This window comes from Ictalurus furcatus, chromosome 17 (assembly GCF_023375685.1).
Source record: "Ictalurus furcatus strain D&B chromosome 17, Billie_1.0, whole genome shotgun sequence".
NCBI lineage: Eukaryota > Metazoa > Chordata > Actinopteri > Siluriformes > Ictaluridae > Ictalurus > Ictalurus furcatus.
Window position 1 is genome coordinate 19,944,143 of NC_071271.1, and position 19,648 is coordinate 19,963,790.

Sequence of the window (19,648 nt, forward strand, 5' to 3'; positions counted from 1 at the left end):
AGATATTCCATGGGTGATGGATCATTCTCAGGACAGCCATGATCTGGACATGGAAGCCACATGGTATTGCATGTTTGTAAGAGATGCTGGTAGTAATGTATCAGGCTCAGCAACAGTGCTAGTGTTTATAAAACACTGTGCACTAACTGACCACTTTGTTAGACACGCCTTCCTCGATGATCCACTTTGTAGATGTCCAGTTAGAAAACTGTGAATGATAAAGTAGTATTCTGAGGAGTTTCCTCAGGACGTGTACTGGAACATGGTCTTGGATGTGAAAGTGAACTGATTTTTAGTTATTTTTTGTCACTTTTGTAATCCCACTGTCCTGCTTCTCCCTTCTCTGCTTCTGCTCTTAGTTTTGCACTTAGGCTGTGTTTTGTATTCCAAGCCGAGGTGCAGTGCAGTAGGTGCTAATGACCTGCTATTCCTTTTCACTCTCCTGTGTTTTTTGCAGTTGTTCCTGAAGGGTTTGAGTGTAGGCCTTCTAGATTTCTAACAGCAAAACAGAAGAGTGTTTTTCAGAGTTGCTCAATACTGTCCTTTTTGGTTTCTGAGAAAGTTTGAGTGTGTGTGTGTGTGTGTGTGTTTGGCTGAACGTGTGTGTTGTGTAACAGAAGCGACTGGGTTGACTAGTCCGACTGATTTCGTTCGTTTTATGGGAATGCAGTCACCTGAACAGATTTGTGGGAAGGGAGGAACTTTTCAATGACTGCTGATTACGGATTTGCTGTACAAGGCCGTATGTGTGGGTTGGTGTGCTGAGCCATAAACTCAGGAAAAATGGTATACACTGTTCACAGCACATTTAATGCTTTACTGAAGTTTAGGCTTCTTATTCTCAGAATTTATTGCACAAGGGTGCATTGCATGATTGTACAGATCTTTCTGCTGGTTAAAGTGCTGACATTTCTCTTTTCTCCACAGAGGACCTTGTGCTGCTCTGTATTGCTTCACCACTTTCCCATGAAATGGAACAGCTGTTCCTGATTGGCTGAGCCTCTCCTCTTACGCCAGGCCCATGAGGTAACCCCGACAGTAATTGGTGATGCCCGTCGCAGGGCCGTGATGGGGCAGAGGGTCTCGGGCGTGGTGAAATCTGCCGAGGAGTGCGAGGGGGCTGCGCTGGCCTTGCAGGTAGCCCTTGTGCCCCTTGGCAGGCATGTACAAGGACACGGGCTAGGCCACACGTTCTCACCGCGCCTGGAACTGCTGCTAGACATGCCTCCAGCAGACCTTGCCACTCAGCTTGAGCACGCTTGGAACCCTGAAGATCGCTCACTCAACCTGTTCATCAAAGATGAGGACCGGCTCACATTCCATCGCCATCCAGTAGCACAGAGTACAGACTGCGTGCGAGGTAAAGTTGGTTTCGCACGTGGCCTGCATGCCTGGACTATCCGGTGGCCCGTGCGGCAACGTGGCACACACGCCATGGTTGGGGTCGCAACCTCTCGGGCACCGCTCCATGCTGTCGGGTACACGGCGCTTGTTGGCAGCGATGCAGAATCTTGGGGATGGGATTTGGGGCGGGGCAAACTTTACCATGACAGGAAGAGCCATACGGGCCCAGCGCCTTCGTACCCATGTAGCCAGAACGAGGATGATGAGGACACGTTCTCCGTACCTGAGGAGGTGCTGGTGGTCTTGGACATGGACGAGGGCACATTAGGGTTTTGCGCTGATGGTCACTTCCTAGGCACTGCCTTTCGGGGCCTCAAGGGAAGGAGGCTGTATCCGATCGTCAGTGCGGTATGGGGGCACTGCGAGGTCACAATGACGTACATCAACGGACTCGAGCGTAAGTGATGAGTTGATTCTCACACCGGAGTCTTCCTTCTCTAGAGTTAATTAGGCAATCACAGCAGACAAGCTTATGCCAGAGTGTAAAGTCAATCCTAAACTATACGCTGTGTAGGTCTTTGAAAACTACAATACAAGTGTATACAATTGATCACAAGCTGAAGATAAATCAAAACATTGTTGCACAATTTCAACATCTGCAGGTGATCAGTAACAGTCTAACATCAACAGGAAACACTACTTCCAGGATCTAGTCAAAAAGAGCTGTGACAGTTTCATTTTTCTGGTTGCTGAAACTTTAATTGGAGATGTAAAAACCAAAGTTCAGAACTATAAACTCACCAAAAGCTCACTACCAATGCGAACTAAAGCTTTTCCTTTCAAATCAGCTACATCTTGGTAGCTTACGTATACTTACATCCTTAGTAAGCATAACATCCACCATATCATCTATGTTGAATTGTATTATTTATGTAATCATAAACATTATTATTATTCTTTTTAAAAACTTCAATCATAGTTTATTGTGGACGTAAATTACCAATACAATTGCGTTAAGTTCAGCTGATGCCATTGGCTTTCCTTAAAGCTAGCGTGGGTGTCAGTAAATGTTCCTGAACAAATTGAGATGTTACAGTGCATTGGCTTTAAAAAAAAAAAAAAAAAAAAAAAAAAAAAAAAATGCATTGTAATATCTCTGATTTGACGTATCATAAAACTTTTATTCACTCACTAGCAGTACTAATTTCCCCATCAGCAGTCTACGCTCCATCTTGATTGATTGTACCCTCTGAGATACATCCTTGGTTGGTCACCGAACACGAAATGCACTGCGTTCAGCCATGGCAGAATACTGCATACTACTTCTCAAATGTTTTCAGTTTTAAAATAACTTCTTCAGAATACACCCTGAACACTATGTTGTATTGTCATGCTACAATTTGCCACTGTTCCTCAGTTACTGGTGGAACTTTTTCTTTATGCTTCTGTATGTTGAATATGGTAATACGCAGGTGGTGCAGTACATGCTTATTACATTGCAGAAGACTTTGACCTAAAATATAGCCATGTCTCTCAAAAATCTATTCAAGTATATGTTTTAGAATTCAATCAGACGAGTGTGCAGTCCAGTCTCCTAATTTTTGAAAGCTTTTTTCTTTCTTCCTGCAGCTGAACCTCTACCACTGATGGAACTATGCAGGAGAGCAGCTCGCCAAGCTCTGGGCCGGCATCGCATCCACCACATCCACACACTCCCCCTGCCCCAGACTCTCAAAAACTACCTGCAGTACCAGTGAGAGTCACGCACAACCCTGAACTACAGCACCAGTGACCTCAATGCACAGCTGAACATCCTACAGACTCCTTGTTTAGTCTTTTCTTTTCATTAATTTTTTACAATTTTTTTTAAGCAAGACTCCACTTATACCAGAGTGAAAAGAGAAGTCTATATTATTTGCATCCAATTTAGTTCTTGCCAGACCTCACCTGCTATCTAGTATTACCATGATAGTTTATCGAGTTAGCTTCCTTGCAAAATTGGCTTGTTTTGAATTGCACATTGCAATAGTAAGCCAATTGTTAACAAGCTTGCTAAGTGAACTTGGCTAGCTACTGAACGTCAAATATCTGCTGCTGGAGAGGAAAACAGCATCGTGTCTTGCCTAGCTTAGCTATTGTACTTATTTTATTGTGTAATTAAAGCCAATTTCATTAGCTACATAGTACATTGAGCCAAAGAGGATGAAGAAAGGCTAGTGGTGATGTCATGTACACCCAACCCCGATCTCCACCCCCCTCCTCCCAATCCAAAACTCACTTCTCCCGAAAGCATAGCAAATTGTAGCATCCGATGTTGACAATGGTGCTTCGGACATTCACTTTTACAATATGTTTGCGTAAAAAGCAGATTGGACTGAGCGTCTTCCATAGATAATTATGTTTGTTAATTTTTATGTCACACTAAATATATTTAATTATAACAGAGTCCTCCATATCATGCACCTAAACACCAGGTCTTTTTTTTTTTTTTTTTTTTTTTTTTTTTAAAACATTTTAAATAAATTGTCTTCGCTGAGTGAGTACAGTGATTGAGGATATTTGTATATGTTTATGATGTGAGTGGTGATTGTGCAGATTGTTGTGTATGAGTGATGTGATACATTTTATAGAGTTTTAACCCTCTGAGACGTGCCTGTTCAGCGCTTGGGGCGCGGAGTGTTACTGTTCCAACAGGAAGTCCAGGGAAGGCTGTGTATACAGGTGGATATAGGAAAACGGAAGATGCCACGCTGGCCGTTATGGCTAACTGTTACGATGTGTTATTGTGTCCTCCGTATTGGAAGGGGCCAGATTTGATTGTAGGACAGTGCAGGTGTGCCCTTCTCAAATCAACAGCAAGCTGCACTGTTTTTCACAAGATTTTCTTTGTTCCAGGTGTGATGCACATCACCGAACGTCTATGCACTGTAGGTATTTTGAAACTGCAGGGAGATTGGAATTAATCGAAGATATAACACTGCTCTTTAAATCTCCTTCCCATTTTTAACAACTAATAATAGTCTTGTAATAGATCAATGTAGAGATCCCAAGATAGCTATTTTTAGTTTACATAACAATTACATGATGTTCGATAAAAATAATAGATATCGTGAGTAAATATACCTGACAAACCCCTACATGAAGTTGGCGCTGCTGTTAAGTTAATCGAAAAGACCATGTGGTGCTGCAAATACGTTTTGTGTTGGTTTGATGTTGTTGTTTTTCGTTTTTTCTAGAAAGTCACAGCATCTGTATTTAAATGCATCAGTGTTTTAACCTCACTCAACTCAAAACCATATGGAAAAAATCAAAACCGAAATAGCCATTGGCCTGTTTTTTTTTTTTTTTTTTTTTTTTTTTTTTTTTTTTTTTGAGTCATGCTAGATTTAACGGATTTCTTTCTTCTTCTTTTTTTTTTCTAATGGAGACAAAATTCTCAGAGTTCAGACAAACCAAACCAATTGAACAGCACTTTGTCACAAATCACAGTTTGGGAAAATTTGTTTAATTTTAGTTCATGCACAGAACTCAATTTATTCAACCTGGGGGTCACCCCCTCCAATATGGAGACTCCATTGGCATGTCAGGTTTACCCCACTTTAGGCATCTGCCATTTTCATATCTGATTTTAAATGTAAATAAAATTGACAAAGCAAAGCTGTCTGCTGCTCTGTTAATTGATCTTACGTATGCACACCATTTTTATTTCTGTTTCAATGCTGTGGTTTAGAGGATCGTGTTGTAGAGCAGTGTCTGAGACAGTGGAGCCAAAACACTTCACAGCTCCACATCCAGCTGAAACCTCCACCGGTAAGCTGTGAGCTAGATTAGCTAGCCAGACCTTCTGATGTTTTACAGGTTGGAAGTATTAAACTTAAGAGGTTCCTTTGATGTTCAGTAGTGATTGCTTGCTGTGTTAAATATATCTGCTCGAAGTGCTGCTTCAGCGTAAAACTAATGCTCAGGATCATGTGTAAGGGGCATCTTTGTATATAACTAACCATGTTGGCAGTCCCTCCAGGAATTTGTGCTTTTGTGATTGCAGAAATTAACGCAATATCAAGCAAACTCTGTAATATTTGGAGGACCTTGCAATTATTCAAAATTACTGCGGGTTTTCCACAGATTTGGGCCAAGACACGTCATGTGACATCATTACAACACACACTCAGTCAAAGCCCTCTTCGATCGATGGTCGTCGAACATGAGTAGGGGAGAGCAGGGAGACTTGAGCCTGTGGGGAAGTTGAGCCATCCCTTGTTTAGGCAAGTGTAAACAAAATTGGTCATGTGAACACACATTTTTGAAGAGTCATCCATTTTACTCACCCTGTGATGGAGAGAGGCCCATGGAATAAGTGGTAAGCATAATTAAGAAAAAAAAAAAAGAAGAAGGGGGGGGGGGGGGGGGAGTTGCCGTTCATGCCCCCCCCCCCCCCTCAAGTTCAAGGAGTCTTGAGTTATGAATCTTGTGTCTGAACAATTATAGGCAGGTTTTTAAAAAAATCTCATGTGTTAGTGCTTTAGGAAGTTGCAGTATGAGACTATACTGTTAGCATGACATTAGCTCTAAACTGCTGGATGATACAGTGCATTCAGAATGTATTCATAGCGCTTCACTTTTCCCACATCTTATGTTACAGCCTTATTCCCAAATGGATTAAATTCATTAATTTCCTCAAACTTCTACAAACAATACCCCATAATGACAACGTGAAAGAAGTTTGTTTGAAATCTTTGCAAATTTATGAAAAATAAAAAACAAAAAAAGCCCATGTACATAAGTATTCACAGCCTTTGCTCAGTACTTTGTTGAAGCACTTTTGGCACCAATTACAGCCTCAAGTTTAATTGAGTATGATGCTACAAGCTTGGCACACCTATTTTTGGGCAGTTTCTCCCATTCTTTGCAGGACCTCTCAAGCTCCATCAGGTTGGATGGGGAGTGTGGGTGCACAGCCATTTTCAGATCTCTCCAGAGATGTTCAATCGGATTGAAGTCTGGGCTCTGACTGGGCCACTCAAGGACATTCACAGAGTTGTCCTGTAGCCACTCCTTTGTTATCTTGGCTGTGTGCTTAGGGTTGTTGTCCTGTTGGAAGATAAACCTTCGCCACAGTCTGAGGTCCAGAGCACTCTGGAGCAGGATTTCATCAAGGATGTCTGTGTACATTGCTGCATTCATCTTTCCCTCAATCCTGATTAGTCTCCCAGTTCCTGCCGCTGAAAAACATCCCCACAGCATGATGCTGCCACCACCATGCTTCACTGTAGGGATGGTATTGGCCAGGTGATGAGTGGTGCCTGGTTTCCTCCAGACATGACGCTTGCAATTCACGCCAAAGAGTTCAATATTTTTATTTCTCATGGTCTGAGAGTCCTTCAGGTGCCTTTTGGCAAACTCCAGGCGGGATGTCATGTGCCTTTTACTGAGGAGTGGCTTCTGTCTGGCCACTCTACCATACAGGCCTGATTTGGTGGAGTGCTGCAGAGATGGTTGTTCTTCTGGAAGGTTCTCCTCTCTCCACAGAGACACGCTGGAGCTCTGTCAGAGTAACAATCGGGTTTTTGGTCACCTCCCTGACTAAGACCCTTCTCCCTGATCGCTCAGTTTTTGTTTTTTATTTTTAATAAATTTGTAAAGTTTTCAAACAAACTTCTTTCACGTTGTCATTATGGGGTATTGTTTGTAGAATTTTGAGGAAAATGATGAATTTAATCCATTTTGGAATAAGGCTGTAACATAACAAAATGTGGAAAAAGTGAAGCGCTATGAATACTTTCCGGATGCACTGTACAAGCTTGTTAAATTGTGCAGGAGTGGTGTAATTTGAGCCAAAAGGCCGGGGTTAAGTTGCTCAACTCGCCCCTTCTTGTAGTTATTATTAAAGTATTAATTTACTGTAATTCTGCATTGCATTCTTACATTGTATCACTGAGATAATGTGACATTTTAAAGGTTAGACCGAAAACCATCATGTCATGCTTTTATAAATGGAAGACAGACAGGTTCAACTCTTCTTGTAGAGTTGGATGGAGCAGTGGGAGCGGTACAGAATGGGAGGTCCATACATCAGGTGCCAAGGGACATGAAGATCAACAGGATGACTAAAGGGATGCATCGATTTCAAACAACTTGGAGAAGTAAAAAGAACAGGGTATAAGAGAACAGGACATGCCAATGACTACTGTTTAAAAATAACCACACCAGTTTAAAATGACCATTTAAGCTAATCATATATTGTCCTTGAACGTTGTAGACTTTATCTTTAAATAAAACTTTTTAAGAAGTTATTTGGCATTGAATTTGTCTTGCATTGATATAGCACATGAGGTGAAAATGTTCAGTTTTACTACAACATAATCAATGGCACAATTAACCCAATGGCTCAACTTATCCTCACCCTAGGTTCAACTTACCACTCATCGGGGCAAGTTGAGACTGTTGTATCTTTTGCTCTAGAGTATACCTTGAGAAAAAGAAAGCAGACACTCTGAGGTAAGGTTAACTCGTGTATTGTATAAACCAGAGCAAGACGGAAAAAAATATCAATGCGCATGACTAATTACCAAACAGAAATTGGTGCTTAGGGGAGTGATTCCACTTAAAGAAAAAGATCCACTCTAAACACTAGAGACATTTTTATGGAAAGTCATATTTTGGAAACAGTGTATTTTAGATCCAAAGTGGTTATTCCCAGGGACGTAACACATCCTGAAATTTATTTACAAATTTCAGTTGGAGACATTAACTTAATGTCATGCCCTCACTTTAGACACCTCAGGAAGGGTGACCAGACGCATTCCTGACGACACAATGGCAAGGTCTGATATGCATCCAGTGATATAAATATAAATGGGCACAGTGTACATGTTTCTTATTCATTTTTATAGATATTAAAATGGTAGGCCTTTGGGTATCAGAAATATATCCCACATTGTCCGACATTTGGCCCATTTGCAGCTGGTCACCCTAACTTCAAGTGCAAACTGGCTCAACTCACCCCGCTCTCTCCTACAGCTAAAAGGTCTCATTTACCAACAAACATCACTACGTAAGACAATAACATGCAATTGCAGTTTTGCCAATTCAAATAGTTTTCCAGAAAAACTTGGTGAAATCCTGTACAGACTGCTATGTAGTTATGAACATGTGAATTAGCACAATCTAGATTAGCTAATGAACCTAGCAAGCTAGTAAGACAACAACAACAGTATCTGCCTAAGTTAGTTAGCCAGCGTTCTTTATATACAGTTGATAATGGAGGTGGTGTTGTCTTCAGCATAGCTCACTTGATTAGTTAATATAATTGTTCAAAATGGTGTTCCTCAGATTATAGGTATTTCTGAATTAGTTGTGTCAATTGTGTGTGTGTGTGTGTGTGTGTGTATATGTGAGTGTATATGTGTGTGTGTGTATATGTGTATATATATATATATATATATTATATGTATATGTGTGTGTATATATATGTATATATAAATAAACTTGAATAGTTTTTCACCAGATTACTTATTTACTCTTACTCGAGTAATTTTCTTGAGTATTTGCTATTAATCAAATAATTTTCTAGAATTATTACTACAGTAGCAATACTTTTTTTCAAGTCTGTGGTTTGCACTCTTTCCCCGAGTGGTCAAGACTAATGCTACACTAAATCGGTATGCTCCAGCACTTAACATCGTCTTGATTCCTGTTTTCCTCCTCGTTTCCTCTTTCTCTTTGACATGAAACAAAACGGGGCTTCTTTAGTGGAATTTTTGCAAATGTTTCTGTAAGTTGCTCCTTTATGTGCGTGTGTTTTTTATTTTATTTATTTATTATTATTATTCATTTTTTAATTATTTTATTTATTTATTTTTTATTTATAGTAAATGCGCTCTTCCCCACCCCCGTCTGATCGGTCTTCCATTAGGTGGCGCCATGTTTCCACAAAAGCTAACCATTTGGTCTGCACTACAGGTCAAACACATCTAGTACAACCTTCTTCTTTTTTTTTTTCTTTTTCTAGAGAAGGAAAATACAGCTAAGAATAACACGATTTAATCAGAATAACGAACCAGAAGCACATTTTAAATTTTTTTCCCAAAACAAATCTTTTATTTATGGACAGAAAAATTGTGGCACTGACCACCAAAAGAGGGAGCGAATCTCGACTGGATATACATTTAAAAAAACAAACAAAAAAAACAATAAAAATATTCTTTCAGCTCTATTGACTTCTTTATCTCTTCCTGGATGTCTCTCTCACACACAATAATGTAACCTGTAACAGTCAATGGACTAGTTCACAAACACAGCTAAGCATTCACATGCTCTTACACCGCATGATGTGCCATTTTCTCTTCTTCTGCCTCTCTCTCACACACAGATATTCCCAATGAAGTGTGTGTGTGTGGAAGAAAATATCAGCCACATCTGCAGGGTTTATGCAGATGAACGAAGATGCATGTGTATACATACAACGACAGAATCTGTTTACAAAGGACATTTCATCAATCATCTTGGGAAAAGAGTGTCTCTGAAAAACCACGGACAGTGAACACAGCAACAGCACAGAGAAATGACGACCACCTCGATGGCGTTCCTCGAAACACCAGATTGCATTTTAATGTCGGTACAAACACTACATAGAAATGAATGCATTACTGTACACTGATTTTTTCTATTTACTTTTTTGGGGTTGACTTGTTGCCTGTAGTTCAGGGAAGAAAGGTCAGCACAGAGGACAAAACTGTTAGTGATATGTGACAGACGGGTGCATGTGCAGTTCAAGAAAGGTGGTCTAATATGACAAAGGTGACAAAGGGACTTTTAAAAACATGCTGTTTATCCCAGTGACTACATTTTCATTTGCAGGGTGTTTTAACTCTGAACCTAGAGAGACTTCCAGGGTCACTATGTGCTACCTTAAAGCAATAGCACAGTGTTATCAACATAATCTCTATCCGCTGTATCTGTAGCATAAGTGAGGGATCAAACACTTCAGGATATGCTGTTTATAGGAAAATAATCCAGGAAGCAGTGTTCCTGTTACCACCCTGAAGTTGATTTTCCAAAAAAAAAAAAAAACTCGTCCCAAAGTGTTTTATTTCTCTTATACTATAACAAATTGCAAAACCCTAACATTTTTTTTTAAAATTAAAGAATTATAAGTTGTAGTTTTTATGTATTTATAGTTACATTTAATGTAGTGGAAAGTCCGCAAATCGAGTTTAGTTCCTGTTATCACTTGCGTTATAGCAGCTGTCACCAGCCGTTCCCTCCCCAGCTTCTCTTTTTCTCTCTCTCTTTTGAAGTTAATGACAAAAATGCAGCTCGTCCTTGAACATTTACCAAACGCTGACACTGGAGACTCCTTCCATAAATGTTAAGTAAACCTCTCCCGATGGAAAACTTCACCATATCAACAATTGCACACATTTTAAATCTGTTTGTGGCACATCTGCCATACAAGTCCCTGTATAAGTTATCGTAGCAATAGTGTATTAGAACGAGTTCATTAATATAAACCTGTGATTTGCCTTGTAGCCAGAGCTATTGTCAGAGTTGCTGTTATAGAAAGTTACTCAACACCTCCTGACCAATCCGAATCAATAAGACAACAGCGCTGTGGTATAAGTGTAATTATCACAGGCAAGAAAAACCTTCCCTGTCCTGAGAAAAGAAGGGAAAATCTTCAGTAAACTCTTTATCCTGGTCAGGGTTTGGCAGGGACAAATTACACTGATTTAGAACTTAAATTACAAATACCTTTGACTAAAGACTGCAAGATTACACAAAAGAATACGTCTTTACTGACAAAAAGTCATCAACTGCCCTTAGACTTCCATTAAATGCTTGCCCATGCTAATCACGCATATGCTAGAGATACAGTAAAGATTACATTACATAGTTTGCTCTACAGGTCTGTATTGTTACCCTGCGTAACTGTTTTCGACACTATAGGGCACTACAATGTGTTATTGAGCCCAACAAGTGTCAATGACAACATGTGTACATGTAAAATATGTTACTATTTAGTTCCCAGTTAGCAGGCTGACCAAACAGTGACTGGTTGTCTCACATCTCGTTAAGAAAGAAGGTAACAATCACACTTTTATCCGGAGCAGGAACCGACTTATGTAATTTCGACCAGGATTTAGTTCACAAGAAAGATTCCACAGCTTTCACCCTGACAGCACTATCTTCAGCCATGGAGAGGATGGAAAACAGGGATCGGGAACTTTGTAGCATGGTTCCATTTTTCCACTTATCACAAAAGGAGTCAAAATACAGCCAGGAGTCTCTAATAGAAGGTGTAGGTGTAATTGTGTGTTTGTGTTGTGTGTTTGCATGTAAACTCGATTTCCTTTATGTAAAGATCCACTAAGAACAAATTTCCCATTTCAGATGTATAATGATTAAGGAATAAACTTGGTTCTGAGCGTGTAAAGCCATTACGAATGAGCTTGAGGTGCCATGAATTGCGTGCACACAAAGGTGAGAGAGCAGAGAAACTGAAAGCATTTCAGTTCTGCGAGCACTGAGCGCTTCCTTTCTCCTTGCTCGTCAGGGAATACATTTTGCTTGCAGTACCTTACACTCATTTTTAAGGACCGCACTCTCTGATACTGGTCTGCATGCTCAGATTGGCCGCCTCGAGCGCTTTATTAAAGACTGTTTTATACAGCATAGCATCTTAAACATAAACAGATGGATAAAATGTTCCATGATGCACATGCTTGAAAACTAAGTCGGTTACTCATTTCAGCATCAGTGTCAATCGTTATATTGATGAGCACCCAAAAAACATGTACTCATACTTGGTCTGAAATAAAATGCATCCCTGGTTCACATGTATGAAATATGGAGCTTGTGATTTAACACATCAGCATAAAAATATCTTTTTTAAAATAATAACCGCTGTAATTAGATTTCGAAACGCAACCATTAAGCCAATTAACTAACTTCCTCACCAATATCCCAGTTTAATTCTTACATAAATGACAAATCACGATCCTGATTACAATATGATTTATTGTGCAGCCCTGGTTGAGCAATAGGGGTCTGATTTAATAACTAGGTGATTCAGAACAGGAATAGCAGATAGTGGTTATAAAACGAGGCTGACCGAACACACTCCTGTGATAGGAGCTTTCGGAGTGTGTGGCAGTGTTTGCATCAGAATTCTGAGGCATTTGTATCAAATGTGCTCGCAGTGATTGCATGGCTACTTTAAGGCTGTTCATTATTTATGCTTAGTATTCAACTGAATTACCAAATCTATTCTGGTTATCTTTAGCTTGTTTTATAGCACACGGCTCATACTCGTAGTAGTAGTAGCAGCTTCAAGCTAGGAATTGTTTCTACACTTATTGGCGTGCAGAGCACAGATTTCACTGATTAATGAAGTAGGTCTTCTAGGGACAGCCATGTACACATCCAGGGCAGAAAACACAACTGGGTTAGAAACAAAAGAGTTAAACAGACCGTTTTTGAACAATCAGTACCCAGCAATTATTTATAACACCATTGGTGGCTTCATGCCAATATATAGCTCTGGATCCTGGTGGAGGGTGCACAGTGGTTAGCACGTTCGCCTCACACCTCCAGAGTTGGGGGTTCCCGCTGCTGCCCTGTGTGTGTGGAGTTTGCATGTTCTACCCATGCTGTGGGGGTTATCTCTGGGTACTCCGGTTTCCTCCCCCAGTCCAAAGACATGTGCATGGTAAGCTGTCTGGCATGTCCAAAGTGTCCGTAGTGTATGAATGGGTGTGTGATTGTGCCCTGCAATGGATTGGCACCCCGCCTTGTGCCCCATGCTCCCTGGGATTGGCTTCAGGTTCCCCATAACCCTGCAGGATAAGCAGGATAAGCGGTATAGAAAACGGATGGATGGATCCTGGTGTCTCATGATGGACAGAGGTGCTTAAATAGAGCTACCATTCCGTGGATCCGATGAAGCTGAAACGTTCAAGATTGAAACAGTGCCCTAACATGACCTGGGTGACTGATGCTCTTCATGAGTTTGCCACTTCATCAGCTAAACCTACCTTTTAGGTATAATTTGTTGACTCACAGTTACTGATTGTAGCACGTTTGCTGCCCTGAACATTTTATTAGCTTGTTTTAAATGTCGAATAGTAGTTAGTCAAGGTGAATGGCCTTGATCTGAAGGCTCATCTACTGAACAGTGAAATTCCTCAGCATTTAAACCCTCAGTTGTGATGATCATGTAGACATGGGGTTGCGAACTATGGTACCTCCGAATTATACATAGAACAAGGTGCAGAGTATGTATGGTGGCCTGGGAAAACCCTACACATGGTCAGATTTGGACATTTTCTACTATGTATAGCTCTGAAAACTACAGACTTATTTGCACATATCAAGTAGAAGTCAAGTTTCAGCATTTAAGGTGCTAGTTCATGGAAAACAACAAATGAAATGAAACTGCCAAATGAAACAGAATGACAAGTTTACAGTGGGAAATCAGTTCTCACTGTGATTATCAGAATCATTCACATCAGTCTGTCTCATCACCTGAGGTAAAACTCCCTCATACCATTTACACACAAGCCTCATCATCATCTCTTCACTCGACTGATCTCTCTTCACTCTAACATCAGTGAGGACATAATCACTGAATACAGTAATTCAGTCACTTCTGTTCCGTTGGCTAAATTTCCTTTCATTTCCTTTTTATAGGGTTATTTAACCATTTTGTACAGCGTGTCTAAGTGCTCTTCTTTGTTCGGATGGTGATGTGATGTGATGGTGCAGGAGCATAAGGGACAATTTGACAGCTGGTATCAGATTACAAATTGAATTGATCATGCTTGGCATGTAGTTATAAAACAACTTAAACTCTTAGCGTTTCAGTAAAATGAGCCTAAAACGCCTATCCAAGGCGTACCCAAAGCAAAATTAAAGCTATTCTTGAACCATTTAGAGTACATGCATGGTTTTGGTCTCTTTTGAAAGGTGACACTTTGAAGTTTTTTCCCCAGAATCACTGTAAGTGCTACTGGTATTGCGTAATAGAGGTTTGAACACTGAAACAGAAGGGTATAGATGCCTACAGCTGGGAGCCATTAGCTGAAAAACACAATTGGACCACAGCATAAAGCCTTTAATAGTCCAAATTCAAATTTGATAACAATACCAAAGAAAATTAATATTTTACACGTTTGTCTAACGGCATATCCATGCATTTTATTGACTTTTTTTTTTTTTTTTTTTTTTTTTTACCAAAACCTTTTGGAGACTCCAAAGATTTTTCTTAGAATTATCATATCACATATCCAGCAACCTACAAAATGTATATTTATATGTATTTTCATATGTATATTCATAATTGAAACTTTTGTGCACTTTTATGCGCTTTTGTGCCAGTGTTTACAGAGCTTTACGCAGGGACTTTTAATTTGAAGTGTTGAAACACACCCGTGAAGCAAGATATCATTCTTTTCAGCAGTTCAGTGGCTCTACGATAGGCATGTCATCTCCTCAACTGGGAGCATTCAGCTCACTAGCTCATGTAGGAAAGGGGGAAGGAGCTGCTCTTCAGCACAGACTCTCATTGGATTTTGAAGGCTATAGGCTACGGAAGCTCCTATTGGTTCAAATGAGGTGTCATTCGATAGGTCACAGCCCGGAGGCCATTTTGAGATCTACCAATTAGGCATGTTCACTCGTGCACTGAGGAGATAAGGAGAAAAACATGGTCTTCTGAGATAATTTGGAATGACTCAGCAGAAGTCCATGTGGATTTGTTGATGTAAAATATGTTTGGGATTTAATATTTTTACATAATTGGATTGTTTGAACCTTTGCCAGTGTAACTTGACTGTTTTTGTCAGGGTGTTATGGATGAGTGGACTGCTACGAGGCTTAAAGTGTGAGTTGCCTCTGTTGTTTATATGCTGGTGGTCTGACAAACACGTTGATTGTAGCTGCTGTTGCGATTGTATCTTTAAACGGTTTACATTAATCGAATCACAAGAGTCTTAGCTTTCGAACAGTATATTGCATGAGTACTACGTACAGCTGTATAAATGTCAAAGTTCTCCTAATAACATTGCAAAAAAGTGTGTTAAAATTGCGCATTTGTTAAACTAGGTCGTTCTCTCTGCATCCAAACAGCCAAGGCAATGTTATAAAAATATATTTGTTTTCTTAAAGTAGATATGGCAAGGTATATTATTGGCAGAAATACTTAACCTGATTTTTCATCATTTTGGGGGAGTTCTCCAGAATTCAGCCACTGCAACATCTGACTGCTTTTCCCAGACTGCCACACACATCTGATCTGTAATGACATTATATTCCAGTCTCGTAGTTGCTCAGTAGTTCCTAATACCGATTTGGTCAAAATACCTACAACGCTACGGTGATGATTAAATTAATTTAATCTAGATATGATTCTTTGAGACTCATTGATTTTTTTTTTTTTTTTTTTACAAGAATGGGATAAAATTACCAGCATAGCATGGTTGGAAAATGATGTCATGACTTTCTCACCTGAATTGATTTAGTGATGTACAGATGCGTATAAGACTACACTATATAACCAAAAGCATGTGGACACCTGACCAATCGGACCCAAATGTGCCTGTTGAACACCCCATTCCAGATTTAGTCCCCCTTTGCTGTTATAATCACCTCCGTTCTTCTGGGAAGGCTTTCCACTAGATTTTAGAGCGTGGCTGTGGGGATTTGCTCATCCAGCCACAAAAACATTAGTGAGCTCAGACACTGATGTCAGGAGAGAATGTCTAGAGTACAGTCAGTGTTCCAGTTCATTCCAAAGGTGTCGAGTGGGGTTGAGGTCAGGGCTCTGTGCAGGACACTCGAGTTCTTCCACTCCAATCTTGGAAAACCAAGTCTTCATGGAGCTCGCATTGTGTACAGGGGCATTGTCATGCTGGAACAGGTTTGGGCTTCTTAGTTCCAGTGAAGGGAAAACTTAATGCTACAGCATACAAAAACATTTTATACAGTTGTGTGCTTTCAACTTTGTGGCAACAGTTTGGGGAAGAACCACATAAGGGTGTGATGATCAGGTGATCACATACAGTACTTTGGGGCATATAGTGCATATTGAAACTTATGAAACCATCTAAAATAATGCTCGGTATCCCCCTTCACAGTTTCCTACATCACAGCCAATCAGGAGTCTGCTCTAGCGACGGTGTTATAGTCTTGGAAAATTATTCTTAGTGGATCTCTATTATTCCTGTTTCTGCATGAAGGCATCCTGCAAAGTGTGTGTGTGTGTGTGTGTGTGTGTGTGTGATGTGTGTGAAGGTGTTCTCAGCAGTGCAATGATGCATTTGGCCAGTGTAGCTTGCTCAGCATTTTTGGCTGTGGTTGCATGCTGGGAATCGGAGCTTCTTCTTCATCACTGTCTGATTCACTGCAAGTGATGTCGTCATCATCGTCATCCTCCTCCTCATCCTCCACTTCTTCTTCGGTTAATTCTTCTGCTGGCTGCAGCTCCTCAAAGCTCTTCACAAAACACACACACACACACATTATCAGTACGTTCAGCTGATTTTTTCCTGATGCTCTACTTCTGCTGAGTTTCTACACTCGTTACTCACATTCTGCTGTTGTAGGTGATCCCTCATGGATACCCTACAACCCATTCCAGGACCCTTATTTACAATCTGCTCATACTGACCATTCTTTCAGCATGCTTAGTACTGTTTGTCTTTACTTTTTTACCACTGATGATTTACAATCCCACTATCCAGAGTCCTCCAGAGGGATGATATTTTTGTAAATATGCTTCATGATAAAATTTATTGCATTCCAAATCTAGCTAGAGTTTGCAGGAAACCAATGGTTTCATTTAACGATTGCAACACATTCTCTTCACAGCCATAAAACTCAGCTGAGGCTTTGCAAGTATTCACACATGCTAAAGTAAATGACATTATTATTATTAGTAGTAGTAGTAGTGGTAGTAGTAGTGCAAACTGCTTTTTTAATCCCCCTCTTACCTCCAATGGGTTCACAGTAATGGTTAGGGCTGAGATATCCAAGTCCTTCTCTTCCTTTAATTGTGTCTGTGCATCCGGGACCTCCTGGACGTATTTGAGGTAAAGCTGGTAGATAACTGAGACTACTACCAGCATCAGAACAGCAACACACACCACAGTCACTACACTGGACACATCTGGAGAAAGAACCATTAACTCAGGAGAGAGTATTATCCTTTACACAGAAGCATAGAAAATCAAAATAACGACAAATCTTGAAATAATGATATATGGAAATAACAGGTAGTAAGTCAAAATAATAATATAGTGCTTCAATCCTCAGTATATGCAAGACTATGGGCATACATGCTTATTAGACATGTTTATTAGGAACACCCCCACTCCTTCTCATTCATGCAATTATCCAATCAGCCAAGCAGCTTTTTTTTTCCAGTCTTCAACTGCCCACTTTCAATAAACCTGTGCCCACTGTAGCCACAGATAGCGATTCCTGGCTAGATTCCAGTTCCTGGCTGACAGGAGTAGAACCTGATGTGGTCTTTTGCTGTTGTCGCTCATCACCCTCAAGGTTGTGTGTTCTGAGATACTTTTATGCTCACCATGGTTGTAAAGAGTGTTTATTTGAGTTAGCGTAGCCTTCCTGTCAGCTGGAACCAGTCTGGCCATTATCCTCTGAACTCGCTCAAGGAACAAGGTGTTTCTGCCCACTGCTGCACACCGGATGCTTTTTTGCTTTCCACACCATTGTGTGTAAAGTCTAGAGACTATTGTGTGTAAACATCCCAGGAGAGCCGCAGTTTCTGAAATACTCAAAGAAGCCCATCTGGTACCAACAACCATGGCACGGTCAAAGTTGCTGTGATCCCATTTTTTCCCCCATTCTGACATTTGACGTGAACATTCACTGATACTCTTGATCTATATCTGAATTGTGTTATGCATTGCACTGACTGGATAATTACATGAATGAGCAGGTGCTCCTAATAAAGTGGCTAGCAACTCTAAATGACTTCCAGTGGCATGGTTGCTTCCTGTTAGGATATTTTTATCTCCACAGCCCCATATAACTCTCCATTGGTCCCTGCCCCCCCCCCCCCCCCTTTTCCCCATTTTTTTTTTTTTTTGTAAGCAGTGAAAAGGAGCAACCCTAATGACAGCAGAGGCAGTGCTACATTTCGGGTGATCGAACTGTTGAAGTATGATTGATAAATGAATATACAGGAAGTAGTTTTTTGCTCTTTAACGTTGCCTCATGACTCACTTGCCTCATGCATTTCTGATTAACTGGCAGCACCACTGTAAATCCCCCCTTCTAAACATGACTGAGAGAGATTTAAACACTAAAGAACATCTGTGACTTTTTTTTTTTCCAGGGACATTTCCTGTAGTACACGATGTGTGAAAAAAGCCCACAAATGCCCCTTGTGAAACCGGGTTATGTCAACATAATGCAGACGTATTGATTCTTTCTGCTGCCCCGAGAAGTCTTTAATGCCATCTGTGACTACAGAAAATGACACAACAGGGAGAGCGTATATGGCATCAGCTAGACTGTGAATTATTTTGTTGCTCGTCAGGGACAAGATCTCATTTTGCTCTTTTGTTTCTTTCTGGAGCAATTTCTCAAGAATGAGAACATCCTCGGAGTTGTGTTAAAGTAGCTGAAGTAGGTTTTCATCCTTTGTTATTCTTCATGACCTGTTGTGAATAATTTTTTTTGAAAGCACTGCTGATTTTCTTGCTGCTGTTTTTCTTGGTTGTAGCCACCAATCTACAGGTTGTACCTTTGCATGAAGTCTCAGAGAGACTGTGAACAGTACTTTGTACAAATCTGGCTCCACCCCCCCCACCCCCACCCCCGCAGGGTTTCCCACTAAAATAAACCCTGCACTCTCAGACAAAAGGCTACTAAGCTGTACCGTTCCTTGTTGCTGGGGTGGTCCCTTTAAGTGTATATCTTCTGTGCTTTCAGTAATTTTACCTTCAAAGGTACATACTGTTCCCTCCACTTATATTGGCACCCTTGGTAAATATGAGCAAAGAAGACTGTGAAAAATTGTCTTTATTGTTTAAACTTTTGATCACGACTTAATTTTCTCGTGATCTCGACATAACAAAAAGCTGTTTTCTCACGACATCAATTTATCACGAGAGAATCTCACGCCTTTCAAATGGGACTGAGAGAGAGCGAGGGGGGGGGGAGTCCACTTCTCAATCGTCGGACACTAATGTGAAACTCACATAGAGACATAGACAGACATAGAGCTATTTCAGCTTGAATGAGTCTCTAATCAAAGTAAAAATGAATCTGTTCA

At 40.4% G+C, this 19,648-nt stretch overlaps 2 protein-coding genes across 4 annotated transcripts in view; one reads left to right on the top strand and one right to left on the bottom strand.

Moving 5' to 3' along the window:
* The first annotated feature begins 551 nt into the window (after nt 1–551).
* On the top strand, nt 552–7,664 carry spsb4b (splA/ryanodine receptor domain and SOCS box containing 4b). 3 transcript variants are annotated; one of them, XR_008388198.1, is made up of 6 exons: nt 552–786; nt 928–1,801; nt 2,974–4,271; nt 5,075–5,154; nt 5,470–5,704; nt 7,371–7,664. XR_008388198.1 is itself a non-coding variant. In XM_053646313.1 (3 exons), exons 2-3 carry the CDS (start codon nt 1,069–1,071, stop codon nt 3,099–3,101), a joined length of 861 nt encoding a protein of 286 aa, XP_053502288.1. In that variant the 5' UTR covers nt 552–786; nt 928–1,068; the 3' UTR covers nt 3,102–5,001. The 3 variants fall into 3 exon arrangements, 1 of the variants encoding a protein (XP_053502288.1); XR_008388199.1 differs by lacking the exon at nt 7,371–7,664 and having other exon boundaries at nt 5,470–5,737; XM_053646313.1 differs by lacking the exons at nt 5,075–5,154; nt 5,470–5,704; nt 7,371–7,664 and having other exon boundaries at nt 2,974–5,001.
* An 8,575-nt stretch (nt 7,665–16,239) lies between these two features.
* LOC128621754 (calsyntenin-2-like) overlaps nt 16,240–19,648 on the bottom strand; it is a 66,965-nt gene continuing 63,556 nt past the window's right edge. Inside the window, exons 11-12 of the mRNA XM_053647716.1 lie at nt 17,334–17,509; nt 16,240–16,836 (exon numbers count right to left, since the gene is read on the bottom strand). Coding sequence (XP_053503691.1) covers nt 16,642–16,836; nt 17,334–17,509 — 371 coding nt within the window. The 3' untranslated portion in view covers nt 16,240–16,641. The remainder of the gene's footprint in view (nt 16,837–17,333; nt 17,510–19,648) is intronic.

Excerpts from the sequence above, each read along its gene's own strand:
- spsb4b (XM_053646313.1), top strand. The coding sequence starts at position 1,069 with ATGGGGCAGAGGGTCTCGGGCGTGGTGAAATCTGCCGAGGAGTGCGAG. Across the intron at positions 1,802-2,973 it reads GTACATCAACGGACTCGAGC|CTGAACCTCTACCACTGATG; the intron begins GTAAGTGATGAG and ends TTCTTCCTGCAG.